Genomic DNA, 13,846 nt, shown 5'->3' with positions numbered 1-13,846 from the left:
CGTCATTTAATTTTGAGTATGGATATTTTGCTTCAGCAATAAGAAAGAAACTAAGACTGATAGGTAAGATGAGCTTTGACTCTCTTAGCTGTAGCCTTCTGAAATTTCTTGGTTTGAACCACAATTCTGGGAACATAAGCAGAGGACATGATTTTTGGTCATGGCAACACAGATCATAATTTTTTTTTGGTACGGGAGATTGAACTCACAACCTCACACTTATCAACCAGGCAAGCACTTAAGCCACTGAGCTAAATCCCTGGCTGATCATGAATTTTTTTTCAGTAACATAAAAGCTGTATTACTCAGTTTTCTCTGTATAACAAATATCTAAGATAATTAACTTTTATAAAGAAAAAGTTTATTTTGGCTCACGATTTTTAGAGGTTACAGTCCATGATCAAGTAGAGGCTCCACCTCCCGCCTCCATGTCCTTCTTAGACAGGCTCTCCCCATGTATTTCAGGCTGGTCTTCAACTCCCTATGCAGCACAGCCTGGACCTCACGGCGATCCTCCTGCCTTAGACTCCCAAGTGCTGGGATTGTAGGTGTGCACCAACAGGCTTGATAAGAGCCTTTGCTGGGAGTACAGGGAGAATGGCACGGAGGGAACAGTGGAACAAATTTCTTACCTCATGGCCAGGAAAAAGAAGAGAAAGTGTGCAGTCCCCCAGTCGCCCCTCAGGGGCAGGCTCAGTGACTGAAGGGCTCCTTTTTAAAGACCCCAACGACTCCTCAAAACACCAACCTGCAGACCAAGAAAGATATGGGTGTTTATGTGACACCATAGCAAACCGTCTCCTGTAAACTCATAGTAAGCAAATGAGAGAAATAGAGGACCCATGTGCAAGAGCCTAACCAAGTCATGGCCTCAGACACAAACCATACTGACAAGTTCCTTCTGACTTTTGATACCATGACCAGATGGTCTGAGGGACAATGGAGATATTGAGATAATTCTTTCAAAAGAGTAAGTCTAAATACTGCTTATGAGTGCATCCAGTTTTAGCTCAGTGGGTATATGGCAGATACTGAAATAATTCAGCCCCGAACAATCTTCAAGAATTGGTACAAGTGGAAATGATGTGAAACTAACTGCCAAGAGAAAATTAAAAGTTTTTATGGATGACTGGCCACCGTGCAGCTCATAACAGTATCTATAGGCTAGATGAAAAGTGTGACAACACTTCATTGGCTAGATAATTATAATGACTCCTGTAAGTTGGTGACGAGGCTTGAAGTGCAGTTTCTAAAAGCTGGCTCAGAAATATTTCTTTTATTTCTACTGAGCAAAGTGTATGTTCCCTGGGTCAAAGATGGCACCCTTCACTTTAACATACTAGGATTCTTAACAAATTCAGAGAAGTCTAACACAGCAGTGGCCTGAGGGTGGTGGGTGGCGGAAAACTCCTCAAAGACCCTTCATCTGACATCACATTCACCTTTCCTATCTATTTCTTGGTTCACCTCCGATGTGCCATGAAGCCCTTTTCTGTAGGACAGAAAATAAAAGAAATCGCATCTTCACAGAGAGGGCTGTACTTTATCTGGTGGACCAGGACTTCTGAGTCCTGATGCTTAATTAACCACTCCATCTTCTTTGCTGAATATTATTTTATAAATATCACTGTTATAAGACAGAGCACTAGTTGTGTCTCTCTTCTCCAGATTACAAGTGTATTTATAGCAGACATCATGACTCACGTTTGTATCTCTGACCTCTGCCCCAGTACCCTGCACATAGCTGGTACTCAGGACTTAGAGAAATGGTTGCACCTACGGCTGTGGGGAGTGGGTGGTTTGAGGAGTGGGGGAGGAATTGTTATTATCTCATAAAGATGTTGATTCTGGCTTATTTTTGACAAGTAAAATACTACTCACCGATAATGCAAGCATAGAAGAAAAAAAAAGAAGCACAGCAGAACGTGATACTATTTAAATGTGAGTGATTGGGGCAGGAAAGCACCATGTGGGAAATATCCCAAATGATGGTGGGTGAGGTAAAGAAAACAAGCTGGTTTAACTGGAGAAGGCCTGGGAAGGGGCTTCTGGGCAGAACCGGAGGTCTCAGGTGAAGTTCCAGGCGCACGGCCTTGTTTTTCCTAGAAGTACCCATTCTCACAGGCTCCCATGGTATATGGGATGCTTTTCTAGCTGACAAGGCAGCACAGGGAGGATAGAGGAGAGGATGGGAATGAAAGCCTGCCTTGCAATATCTGAGCAAGTTGGAAGAAGGAAGAAAAAACGGATTTTTATGGGTTGTGTTGTTCCCCCAAATTCCTATTTCGTAATCTGACCTTCATATCTTCTAAAGCGATCTTATTTAGAAATAAGGTCCCTGCATATAGAGCTATTGTCCAAATGCGGTCACGTGGGAGGGACACTGTCCTCACGTAAAGGGAGAGTTTGGATCCACAGACATGGACTCAGGGAGGACGCTCGGGGAACACAGTGGGAGAAGCACGGAACACTCTCCCTCCACGCCCTCGCAGCCCATGCGGCCCATTTTGTGGTTCTTTTGTACAGAAATCCTAGCAGACTAATACAGGAATGAAGGCAAACGTATTGATATAGGTTAAAAAAACATTATTTTCTTTAAACAAACAAACAAATATAGATCTCCTGAGATAGAATGAACCGAATTGTGGAATGTGAAATAGAGATCTAAGGAGAAATGGAGGAAGGTGAGAGCGCATTGCCTGCAGTTCCACAAACTGGACAGCAGAGGGAGCTGCTGATTGGAAGAGGAATAATTGTCAGTCTACAAAGGCCAAACTGGGCATTGCTAAGCATTCTGACCAATGCTAGACTGAGGTCTAGAATCCCCGCCAATTCTTGGAAGGCTGCAAAGGCAGGGACTTGGAAATATCTCTGGTGACTTTAATCTGTGCGGAGGTCATGTGTCCAGTATGATCCACAGACATGGAGTTTAGATTTCACTGCCTCTGGTTAAATGCAAATTCCTAGCACATTTGTGACTATAACTGTACCCTTCTCTGTTTGTTAGTCATATAAAACACGTAACTGTACTAAGTTGAGGAACACTTTTGGATACAGTCTGCACTATATTACAATAAGTTCTCTTTCCTCTTTTTTCTCTTTAATATCTGTCTTTTATTTTGTATTTTATTTATATGTTGAGTTTGTCATGTAAGAGGAACTATACAATATTTAAGCTTGTGTGTCTGAGTTACTTCACTTACATTATGGGCTCAAGGTGTGTCCATTTTCTATAAATAATTCAAATTTATCCTTCTTCGTGACAAAATAGTACTCTATTGTGGATAAATACCACATTTTCTTTACCCGTTTATCTGTTGATGGACATATAGGTTGTTTCAAGATTTGGCTACTATGAGTTGTGCTGCTATAAACGTGTGTATGCATGCATCAGTGTGATATGATCTCTTTAACTCTTCAGGGGTGATACCTAGGAGGGAAACAGTTGAATCAAATGGAGCTTCCATTTTTAGTTTTTTGGGGAATTTCCATATTTATGTCCATAGTGGTTGTATCAGTACATTCCCATCAACAATGGACCCAGCTGGTCTTCCCACAGCCTCACCAGCATTTGTTATTGATTGATTTCTTGATGGTAGCCATTCTTTCCAGAGTGAGATGCAATCTCAGTGTTTTTAATTTGCATTTCTTGAATGGCTGTTGATGCTGAACATTTTGTCACATATTTATTGGCTGTACGCTTCTCTTTGTATGGCATCTTACACAAAGTTAGAAAACAGTCTTTCTTTGTGGTGATAATTTTATCCCTTTAAACTTACTGAAAGTAGATGCACAACTTTTAAAATTACATTTCAAGCCAATAGTATGTTTAAAGCTTGCATTTATAACTATTTAAAGTTGATGTTTTATCTTGTTTAAGATGTTATTTATTTGTTTATTTATTTATTTAGTCAGGGTCTTGCCATGTAGTTCAGGCTGGCCTTGAACTCATTATGTAGCCCACGCAGGCCTGGAACTCATGGCAATCCTCCTGTCTCAGCCTCCTGAGTGCTGGGATTAAAGGCATGCACCATCACATCTGGCTTACTGTTTTTTCTTTTGAAACCTTGTGCCCTATTTGTTATCACAAAAAGTCTATGAATTTTTAATAGAAACCAGTTGTTAATTATACAATCAACTTTCTAAGTAAAAGAAAAATGTGGACTCTTGAAAATACACAGAACTGGTTTAAATGTCTCTAGTTTGGGCAATAATTTAACAATATTAAACTTTATCTCAACAATAAAAAATAATAACACCTGCCCTATAAGCTTCAACAAGATATGATACACTAATTATTTAATACAGCTCCTAGCACAAAATATGAAGGGCAGCTCCGTTGTTCCCAGTAAACAAGAGAATTTGGAGGCTCTGCGTGCAAAGAATATGTTTTCTCTCCAGCAAATGTCTAAGATCAAGGTCAAAGTTATAACATGCAGCCCTGGACCACATCCACGCCCACACAGTCAGGGTGTGCGCTCCTTCCCACTTACTTGTCAGAATTAGAAGCCTAGGAACATTCTTCTCCCCGGAAGGGGCACATTTCTTTGTGGTTTGTGTGGTACCCTCTCAGGCTTTATGCCCTTGCTCACACAGTGAGAGCTGCATGTAGGAAGAAAGAAGAATTTGCTATAAAGATCCCTGCTGTGGATCAGATGCTATTTTACCGTAAAAGGAGCAAAATTACATGACTTTTTAATGTTATCCAGATGATTTTCTCCTTTGCATTTTTCCAGCTTTGCTTATAATTCTGAAGAATTTTCTAGCAATGCAGGATTAATCCTGGCACTATCCATAGCTTTGTCAAATGTTTGCCAAGGTTGACTATGCTGACTATACCTTTTTCATTTTTGAATTCCATTTTATGCAAACTCCTTATATACGAACGGATGCGATGTAGTTTATGAAGTGTTTAGTGTATATGCTGAGGACTTTAGAGCTGGATGGATTGATTCAGGGCCAACAGACTTTTTCTCTAAAGGCCAGATAATAGATATTTAAGGGTTTATCGTCTAACCATTTATCCCTGATGCAGCTACTCAACTGCCCTTCAGCGTGAAAGCAACTGTAAGAAATTCAGGCATGTGCTGTGGATTGAAAGTGTCACCCAAAAGTTCATACTGGAAACCGAACCGCAATGCAACAGTGTTGAGTGGGAAGTGATTGAGTAATAAGGGGAGAGAAATTCATGGATGAATGGGCTACGAGGTGAACTGCTTCATTAGAAAGGCAGCTCACTGCCATGCACTGATTTTACTAGAAGGTCCTCAGCTGAAGCCTAGCAGATACTGCAGACATATCCTTGGACTTTCCAGAATCATGAGCTAAGTAAACATCTATTCTTAATAAATTGTCAGGTCTTTATTTCAGCTAACAATAGAAAATGGACTAAGACTGTATAACTGTGTTCCAATAAAGCTGAATGCTGAAATTTGAATTTCATGTAATTTTCACATGACCAAAATAGTATTCTTTAGACTTTTTCTTACCATGCAAAAAATGTTGAAAAGTGTTCCAAGTACACAGGCCATGCAAAATTTGCCTACTTCCAAATTAGAGAGTTAAGGTTACTAAGTCAGCATAGCATTTGCCTTATAGAGCTTCTAAAGGTCCTTCATTTTATGACTGAGATTTTCTAAGCGCTGAGAAATTCAACAGTTTTCCCAGGGTCAGGCATGCAGAGAAAATATGTCCATCTCTTGATTCCTAAATCAGATTTAAGATTTTTTATCATGCCATTGCTTCAATACATTTTCTGACTTATGCATATCTGTTGTGGGTTGGATGAGTATCTCTGCAAAGGTCCATATAGTGAAGGCTGAGTCCCTTGGGTGGTGCAGTTGAGAGACTGAGGCCTTTAGATGGCGAGGGCTGGCGGGAAATCACCCGCAGTGTGACCTTGGAGGGGACTGCGGGATCTGGTCCCTTCTTCATGTCTCATCATGCCTCTTGCTCCGCCCACTCCCACCATGATGTGCGGCCCTCGCCAGAGGCTGAAAGCACTAGGATCACTGGATCTTGCACTGGAACCTCCAGAACCGTGGGTCAGAATAAGTCTTTTTGTTTATAAATTAATGTCCAGAGGTAGTTTGTTATAATGATAATAAGCATCTATACAAGTAACTAATAAGCATCTATACAAGTAACTATTATGAACAAGTCACCGATCTGTGGACATAAATGTCTATCTCCAAATTAGTCCTCTGACTTCACCTTAGAGACCCTTAGACCTTGGAAATTTATCTTCATCGATATTACTTCAGCCTACCATCAAGGTCAGAGAAAGAACATGGGTACTTTCTCCCGAGGCTTGTACTGCTATTTAAGTACAGTAATTTTAAATTATATATTATTATTTTGAGCTAAAAGGATTTTTGGAGGTTTTCTTGGTGCACATCATCAAATTATATGAGGGGAAACTGAGGTCTAAAGGAAATGCTCAAAATTCCCCCTTGGCAGAATGAAAGCCAAGTCTTTTAATTGTACCATATAGCCTGACACAATAGTTTATGAAAGAAATTATTAGCCATAATTAAAGCATATCTTTTGTGTTAAAGTCGAGGACACAAATACAATAATTACCATTAATTACTAACTCGTTCTTATATAGCAGGAACTATACTAGACATGTATAAATTATATAATTTAATCCTTTCCTTATCTCATTTTGCAGATCAGGAAGTTGAGGCCTGAAGAGTTTATAGTAATTAATTTCCAGTTACGTAGCTAGCTGGTAAGTGACAGGGCAGCAGTTCAAACCTTTTTTCTTTAAAACCTGATCTCTCTTCACTTCCCTTATCACCTCTAATGAGTGCTTTTGTTTAAGCCACAGAGATTGCAAATGAAAATAGCATAAATTATTTAGGATTTACTGGGACAAGGGATTGAGAAGAGGGAAGTATGACTTCAACTGTCAGTCATCAAAGCCCTGCATTCCCTGGCTCTGTCTCTCCTGACCTGTGCTGAGATCTCGGGTCAGCTTCACATGAACCTTGTCCCCATTCACCTCGGAAAGGGAAAAGGTGAGACCAAATCTTCTATTGAACAAACCTCCTAACCCCTGGGACTTTGCACAAATGCCTGCGTGCTCCATCTACAAAGTATGAAACTGACCCTGACATTTCATTCCTAGAGCTTAGCGCTGTGTATACAAGGGAGGGAAAGGAGTGTTTCTTATGGAAGGAAAAACACGACTGTTAGAAAAAGAAGGAAAGAATGGATCTTTTATAAGCAACCAATAAATCTACCAGCTCCATATCCATTTCCATGTATTTAATCAGTATGTCTAGAGATACAGAACGGGTAGCATAGACTTTGGTAGTTGTGTTCATAACTGCTTGCTAGAGGGTGATTAAGGAAGAACATTATGCATCTCCACCTTAATGCAGCACTTTTAGAAACCCCCCTGCACATCTGGGCGTTATTCAGTGAATACATACTACCCTGTCTGGGCAGGGCCTTCCCAGAGTTACTGATTCTACACACTCCAGGAAGAAAGAGGAGACACTAATGGTAACACAGTCCTCATCTTTATAGCCCAGATTCAAAACTCGCCTCACTGTCCAGCCCTAGACCTCTTCCTCTTCCCTTTAACAGCATCCTCACCACGCGCTCGCTGTACAGCTGGCCATGTATCTAGCTCCTCCGCTAACTCCTTCCGAGGGCAGGACTATCTTTACCTAACCTCAGCCCTCAGCCTGCAGAAGCAACTCACCCCCAGCAAGAGAATGGGTGCCACCAGTGGGTCAGTGCCAGCTCTGACAGGAGGCCTGGATTGGACACTGTGCTGGTCATTTACCTCCTCTTGTTCCCCCCTTCAGCTAAAGGGGGGCATCATGACAAATCTGCCTCAGAGATTTTTTTTTAAAAATGCATCATGTAATGTAGAATGATGAAAACGCTGTCTTTCTGTATTTGTTTGGTTCTAAGATGCACAGCACTGAAACAAGTCGATGCTAAAATCTGTATACAAGGTTCATTGTAATTTAATTGGTAGTCGGTTTTTTTCTGTCCTAGTAGGACTTAAAATAGTGATATATTTCTCAATCTAAAATGTCTGATTTTCAATAAAATATATTGTAGAAATCCAGTATTCTGCTTGTGACAAGTGTCCCCAAACTGTATTAAGTGCTCCATTTGTCAATCTCAAGAGATTCCCTTGTAGCCCTTCTGGCATCCTGGATCCCTTTATTACCTTCCTACCCATCTTACCTGGATACAAATGTACACTTGCGTTTACAGTGTTTGAATTTAAAAGGTTTATATTTTGACTTTCACATACACTAGTTACAATACTGTATTTAGTATCATGCTTAATTTTATTGCCTTTACTTTGCCTTCCTATATAATAAGCTTTGAGTTAGGGGAAGACTCTTGTAGTGTTTGAGAAGAACAGTTTCAGTTCTAGATCCATTTCCCCAGTAACTATCTACACGTCTAATCTGCCTGTCATCTACAAAAAAGGGGTGCGAATATTTTCCTCATAGTTATGCAGAAGGCTATGAGATGGTGGAGGGGGAGTTCTCTTAAAATGGCTTTTTTCTGGACGCTGATGAACAGGTAGATCTCTGTTTCCCTCCATAGTTTTGCCAACCCTGGCCAGCTTCCAAAGATAATACTTCAGAAGAAAGAATGTCTTTTAAGGTACATTTGATTACTTCCTATATTCATTCCCATGATGGCTGGGATGATTTGTGTTCTCCAAATATCTACAGCCAGGGAAACAAAGTGGCCCATTGTTGCATTTGCCTGCATCCAGTTTCCAGCAAGGAGGTGAACGTCGTGGCTTTAAATGCCGGTGCCCCCGACTTTGCCCCATCCTGCAGCAATTGGTGCTTTTGCCAGGGCCTGCTGAAGGGCTTATCTTGATGCTTTCAAGACAGCACAAGCTCAAGCTTGAGACTGCGTTTCTTCAGTGCTTCTTACCAGACACAAGTTCCTTTTTATGTTTGCTTTAAGGTAATAATCATTTATTTGTAGCTTTCTTCCTCTTTTAAATTTTGTGCTTTCCCCTACAGTGCACATTAGTAAGACTGTCTTTGATTTTTACTTGGTGTTAGGCAAGTGGGGTGGACACTACAGTATACTACATAGCACCTAGTTTGTGCTCAATCTACAGTTGTCACTGTTTTTATAGGCATCTCATGGCAATCTGATTATCGTTCAATATTTAAGAGATGGACACTCAGACCAGGTATTAGAGATCACAGAATCAAAATGGGCACTAAATCTTGTCTGATTTTAAAAACCAGGACTCCTGAGCACAAACTCCAAACGTTTTGTTTTTGATTTTTTTAATCTATGTTTTGTCTAACTATTAAAGAAACAAAACAAGAAAGAGCCAGGTGTAATGGTGCATGCCTGTAATCCTAGCACTCTGGGAAGCTATGCATGTGGATTGCAAGTTCAAGCCCAGTCTGGGCAACTCAGTGACATAGAGGCAGCCTGTCTTTAAGTAACTAATTAAATAGGTCTGGGGATGCATCTAAGAGTGAAGACCTTGGATATAATTCCCATTATGAAACAAGGTGAGAGGTTAAAAAATGCACATATATATATATATATATATATATATATATATATATATATGGTATTTGAGTAGGCATTTGGCATTATATTTTTGCTCTCATAAACTAGAGCTCACCTTCTCCTTTCTGTCATCACTTCATGCTATTTTTTTTTTTTTCTGAAAATGAACTTGCCAGTGGGTCATTTTTCCTTACATCTTTCTGGAACTATTTCAGATTCTTATGGAGTTACCGAATAAGTATCTGCTTAAAGGCATTCCATGAACCAGACAGCCTAGGAGAAGGTGTGGAGGATAAATTACATGACTGAGTTAGTACAAAGCTGCTAATAAAACTTATAACATGGGTAAAAAGCAAAGGATGTAATTTGCTGGCAGGTTATTTAGTTCCAGCTGTCAAGAACTAAATTTCTTTAAACTGAAACAGGAAGAGAGATTTAGCCAAAGAGAAAAACAGAAAAGCTTTCCAGTTCTGAAAATTTATTTGTATGACCTCACAAACAAGAATTTCTTTTTGAGATTTGAGAATTTGGGCAATAAGGTAAACACTAGATTCTATGCTGCTCAGTCTGTATCTGTGATTAGTTTACAAGATATAATTCTTCTAAAGTAGTAAATCTCTTTCATTTCACACCATGTTTATTTTTTATATTTGGTTGCTATATTGTTTTACTATTTCTGCTTCTCATTTTTACTTTAGTTACTTTTTTAATGAGTAAGAAAAATCCCTCCATGGGAAGTCTTTGTATGAGAAAGGAAGGAAATTAATCTGTGAACTCAGTTGGATTTCTTAGGTTCACAAATGCAGAAAACAAAAAATTGTATCAGTTTAAATGACTGCAAAATACACACACATAAACAAAACTTCTGGGATACACATTGGTGAGCAAAACGTGAGGTGCAAAAAAAAAAAAAAAAAAAAAAAAAAAAACAAAAAAAAAAACAACCCAATACATTTGGAGAAAAGGGGATGTCTATTAAAAGTTAGGCATGCACTTTATTAAAGTCGTAGTTATTTCTAAGGATAGAACACGCTGTCTTTTGGGCAACTGCCTTTAAAAGCAAGCAGAACTTCGTTTAGATTTTATTTATCCTCTTCTCATGCATTAAGACCTCTTAAATGAAGCCAAGTGCCTGGAGCAGAAACGTCTTCCTCGAGGATGCTGCAGGAAGAGAGGAGGAAGGAGCAGGTCTTCTGGCCTGGTGTCCCGGAGTCTGGGCGGGTTGGAGAGCTGGGCTTCCCGGCGAGGTCGGCGCGGTGCGCGTCCCGGACGTGGGGTGAACCTGTGCGCTGGCCAGCCCGTCCGCAGCGCGGGGAGGAGGCCGCGCCGAGCACCTGCTTCTCCGCGCTGCGGCGGGCGGGCCCGGGCCACCTGCAGGGCGGCGGGGAGCGGGGACCGCGACGGGAGGGGCGGGGGGGGGAGGAGCGGGGCGGCGCGGGGGGCGGGCAGCTCGGGAGAGCGGCGCCGGCCCGGCCCGCCGGGTCTGTGCTGCGCCCCGCCGCCGAGCGCGGACCATGTGGCACCTGTGGCTGGCGCTGTGCGCGCTGGCGCGGCTGTGGCTCGGGGTCCTGGCGGGCTGCGCCGAGGCCGGGCGCTGCTGCCCGGGCCGGGACTCCGCCTGCTCCGTCCGCGGCTGGAGGTTGGACCGAGTCTACGGGACGTGCTTCTGCGACCAAGCCTGCCGCCTCACTGGGGACTGCTGCTTCGACTACGACAGGGCGTGTCCAGGTGGGTGCCCGGGCCGGGTGCGGCGCCAGCTGGCCAGGGCAGGTAGGACGTGGGGCCCAAGACCCCAGCCCGGAGACAGGTGTCCCCAGCCCCTTCCGTTGTGGAGTGCTCAGTCCTTCTGTCCAGGCATTGCATCCGGTACACCCTGACGTGGCCCAGTCCTCTCCATCTAGATAACGCCAGTGCCCAGGCAGTGCCCCCTTCCCACCAGAGCCCAGGCAGAGGAGGCTGAGGCTGCTGCTCTCCGGAAGGGTGTGGGGCCGCCTCTGCGGGAGGAACTCCTGCTGAGTAGGGCGCAAGTGGCCTGGACTGGAGGCACTGACCGGGTCCAGGGCAAGACCTGGGCCAGACCAGGGTTCATTCTGTCAACTCTCGGGATTCTTGAGGCTGCAGAGGGGTAAGGCGAGCAGGATCCCGTGACGTTCCACTGGTGCCTAGCTTGCTCCAGAAGTGGTTTTGTTCTGGCGAGCACGTTTTTGGGAGGCTGACGTTGTCCTTACCCCAAAATGTAGCACAACCTGGAGGTGTTGCCTCCTAGAAAGTATTCAGGAGATTCCTGTAATTCATCTTTATTTCTGTGATCAGGATTGTTATCTGTGGGTCCCTATCTTTTAATCTGATGGTTTTCCTTTAGGATCAGTGTTTATCATATTTGAATTTTCCCACAGTTTCTTTCCCCCTGGAGAGCTCAATCAATACCAGTTCAATTGAATTAAAAGGTAAAGAGAGAAATGGAAGGGTAAGACCCAAAGAACAAGATGTGCCTCAAAGAAGCCAGCGCCTTAGATCAAAAGTAGCTCTGCTCCCTGCTGATCACACTGGGCCCCCAAAGCCACACACAGGTTAGGTTTGGGCTCAGGGATCTCAGCATTGGCGTCTTCAGGACCTTCCAGCAAGAGGAGCACACTTGGCCTGTGCCACCCCTCAGTAAAGGAAGCCCAGTACGGTGACCTTCTGTCTGTGTCTTCACTAAGCAAGGAGGCTGCCAAGCCCTGGCCAGGCCGGTCACTCAGGCCTCATGCTGAAAGCATACAGTTGAAAAATATTAATGTTTTTGTTGACCCCGGCTGACAGCTAATAATTTACCTATGGACAGTGATCCTCATCTATTCTGTTTATTCATTTATTCTTTCTAACACGCTTTCTTGCCTTTCTTGCTCTAAGGCTGAAGTAGGATGGAATGGTCACCCTAGATGTTTAGAAGATGTAGCACCTTGAGCAGGGTTCCCCAGCCCTCCCCACAGCACCCTAAACTCCAGTGTGTCCAGGTTACCTGAATAACTCAAGGCAAGCCTCTGGCAGTCACTCTCGTTTATGAGGGGCAAACCCACATTTTAAGGATTATTACAGAGTTTATGTAATGCAGATAATATGCCCAGGACTGAGGTAAGCAAGGGATGGCAAGATGATGAAGAGGCACTCTTTGCATCTTAGGAGTTCATCGTCAGCAGGAACACAGGCAAAATGGCATGCGGTGTGCTAAATAATGTAGTCCACTCATCTGCAGGGCATGTGTTCCAAGACCCGCAGTGGATACTTGAAACTCCTGACAGTGCCAGCCTCTCTATACTGTTTCTTCTGTATCCTTTGTAGTACTGTCACAGAGTATCAGGGTTAGTCTCTCATCCATGTTTTATGCCCTGATGCCTCTTTTGCATCATTATTCTTTCACTTAGCTTTTTTTTTTAAAGTAAAATAAAGATATTTGACCACAAAACACTGCAATACCATGACAGCATACCTGATAACTGAGATCGTCACTACATGGCCAATCAGCAGGTAGTGTCTACAATATTGATACACTGGACAAAGGGATGACCCATGTCCCAGGTGGACAAAGCAGGACAGTATGATATTTCATCATGCTACACTGAATGGTGTGCAGTTTAAAACCTGTGAATTATTTCTGGAACGTTCTATTCTGTGTTTCCAGTGTGGTTAACTGTGGGTGTGTGAAACCATAGAAACTGAAACTGCAGGTGAGGGGGAGCTGCTACCCATAGAGGTGGTCTATGACGTGGTCTTGAACAACTCTAGGAATTCAGGGATGACTTCTCAGAGGAAGTCATGGGCAACCTGGACCTGGAGAACGAACAAGAGGTCTCTGGGAGAAGGGGCAGGGTGGGGTGCTCTAGAAGAGGAGCCTAAGGTCATTGTCCAAGAATTACCTCAGAGGTCAGTCTGTGTGCCAGACTTGTACTAGGCTCTGAGGCTGAAACAGTGAAGAGGACAGAGGGAGGACGTGGCCAGATTTGGAAAGACTCAGGGCCCTGCAAGGATGGGAAAAGACAAGGAGAAGGCAGTGAGAGGATCTTGCCATCTGATGAGGCCTCACAGTGCTGTGGTGAGTTGCAAAAACCCTCTAAGTCTTGATCTGATTACAAAGAAATCCTTTATTTTTAGTCTAGGAGGCAAAAATAGTAAAACCAAGAGGCAGTTGTTTTGATTCAGTGAGTGAGTACAGACAAGATGAGGTGAGCTTACTATCTGAGAAACAAATCCTAGCAAGTGCTTACCCAGGAGAAAGGCTCTGAGTGGTGAAGGAAGGGCTGAGGCCACAAAAGGAAATGGTGTCGATTAGAACTCAGAA

The 13,846-nt window shown here is 42.9% G+C and overlaps 1 protein-coding gene and 1 long non-coding RNA gene across 3 annotated transcripts in view; one reads left to right on the top strand and one right to left on the bottom strand.

The window, feature by feature from the left end:
• Window positions 1-416: 416 nt before the first annotated feature.
• LOC134477899 (uncharacterized) overlaps window positions 417-13,846 on the bottom strand; it is a 22,507-nt gene continuing 9,077 nt past the window's right edge. For both annotated transcript variants that reach the window (XR_010050180.1, XR_010050181.1), the window contains one exon: window positions 417-748. This is a non-coding gene — a long non-coding RNA (uncharacterized LOC134477899). The remainder of the gene's footprint in view (window positions 749-13,846) is intronic.
• The window catches only part of Sbspon (somatomedin B and thrombospondin type 1 domain containing), a 25,791-nt gene continuing 22,929 nt past the window's right edge, over window positions 10,985-13,846 (top strand). Inside the window, exon 1 of the mRNA XM_013143771.2 lies at window positions 10,985-11,256. Within this exon, the coding sequence (XP_012999225.2) occupies window positions 11,043-11,256 (214 nt within the window). The 5' untranslated portion in view covers window positions 10,985-11,042. The remainder of the gene's footprint in view (window positions 11,257-13,846) is intronic.

The sequence above is a fragment of the Cavia porcellus genome, unplaced genomic scaffold (genome assembly GCF_034190915.1).
Source record: "Cavia porcellus strain 051 isolate PalLab524CR breed Dunkin Hartley unplaced genomic scaffold, mCavPor4.1 scaffold_10, whole genome shotgun sequence".
NCBI lineage: Eukaryota > Metazoa > Chordata > Mammalia > Rodentia > Caviidae > Cavia > Cavia porcellus.
The sequence above is the reverse complement of the archived record's forward strand: the minus strand, read 5'-3'. Positions and strand labels throughout refer to the sequence as shown.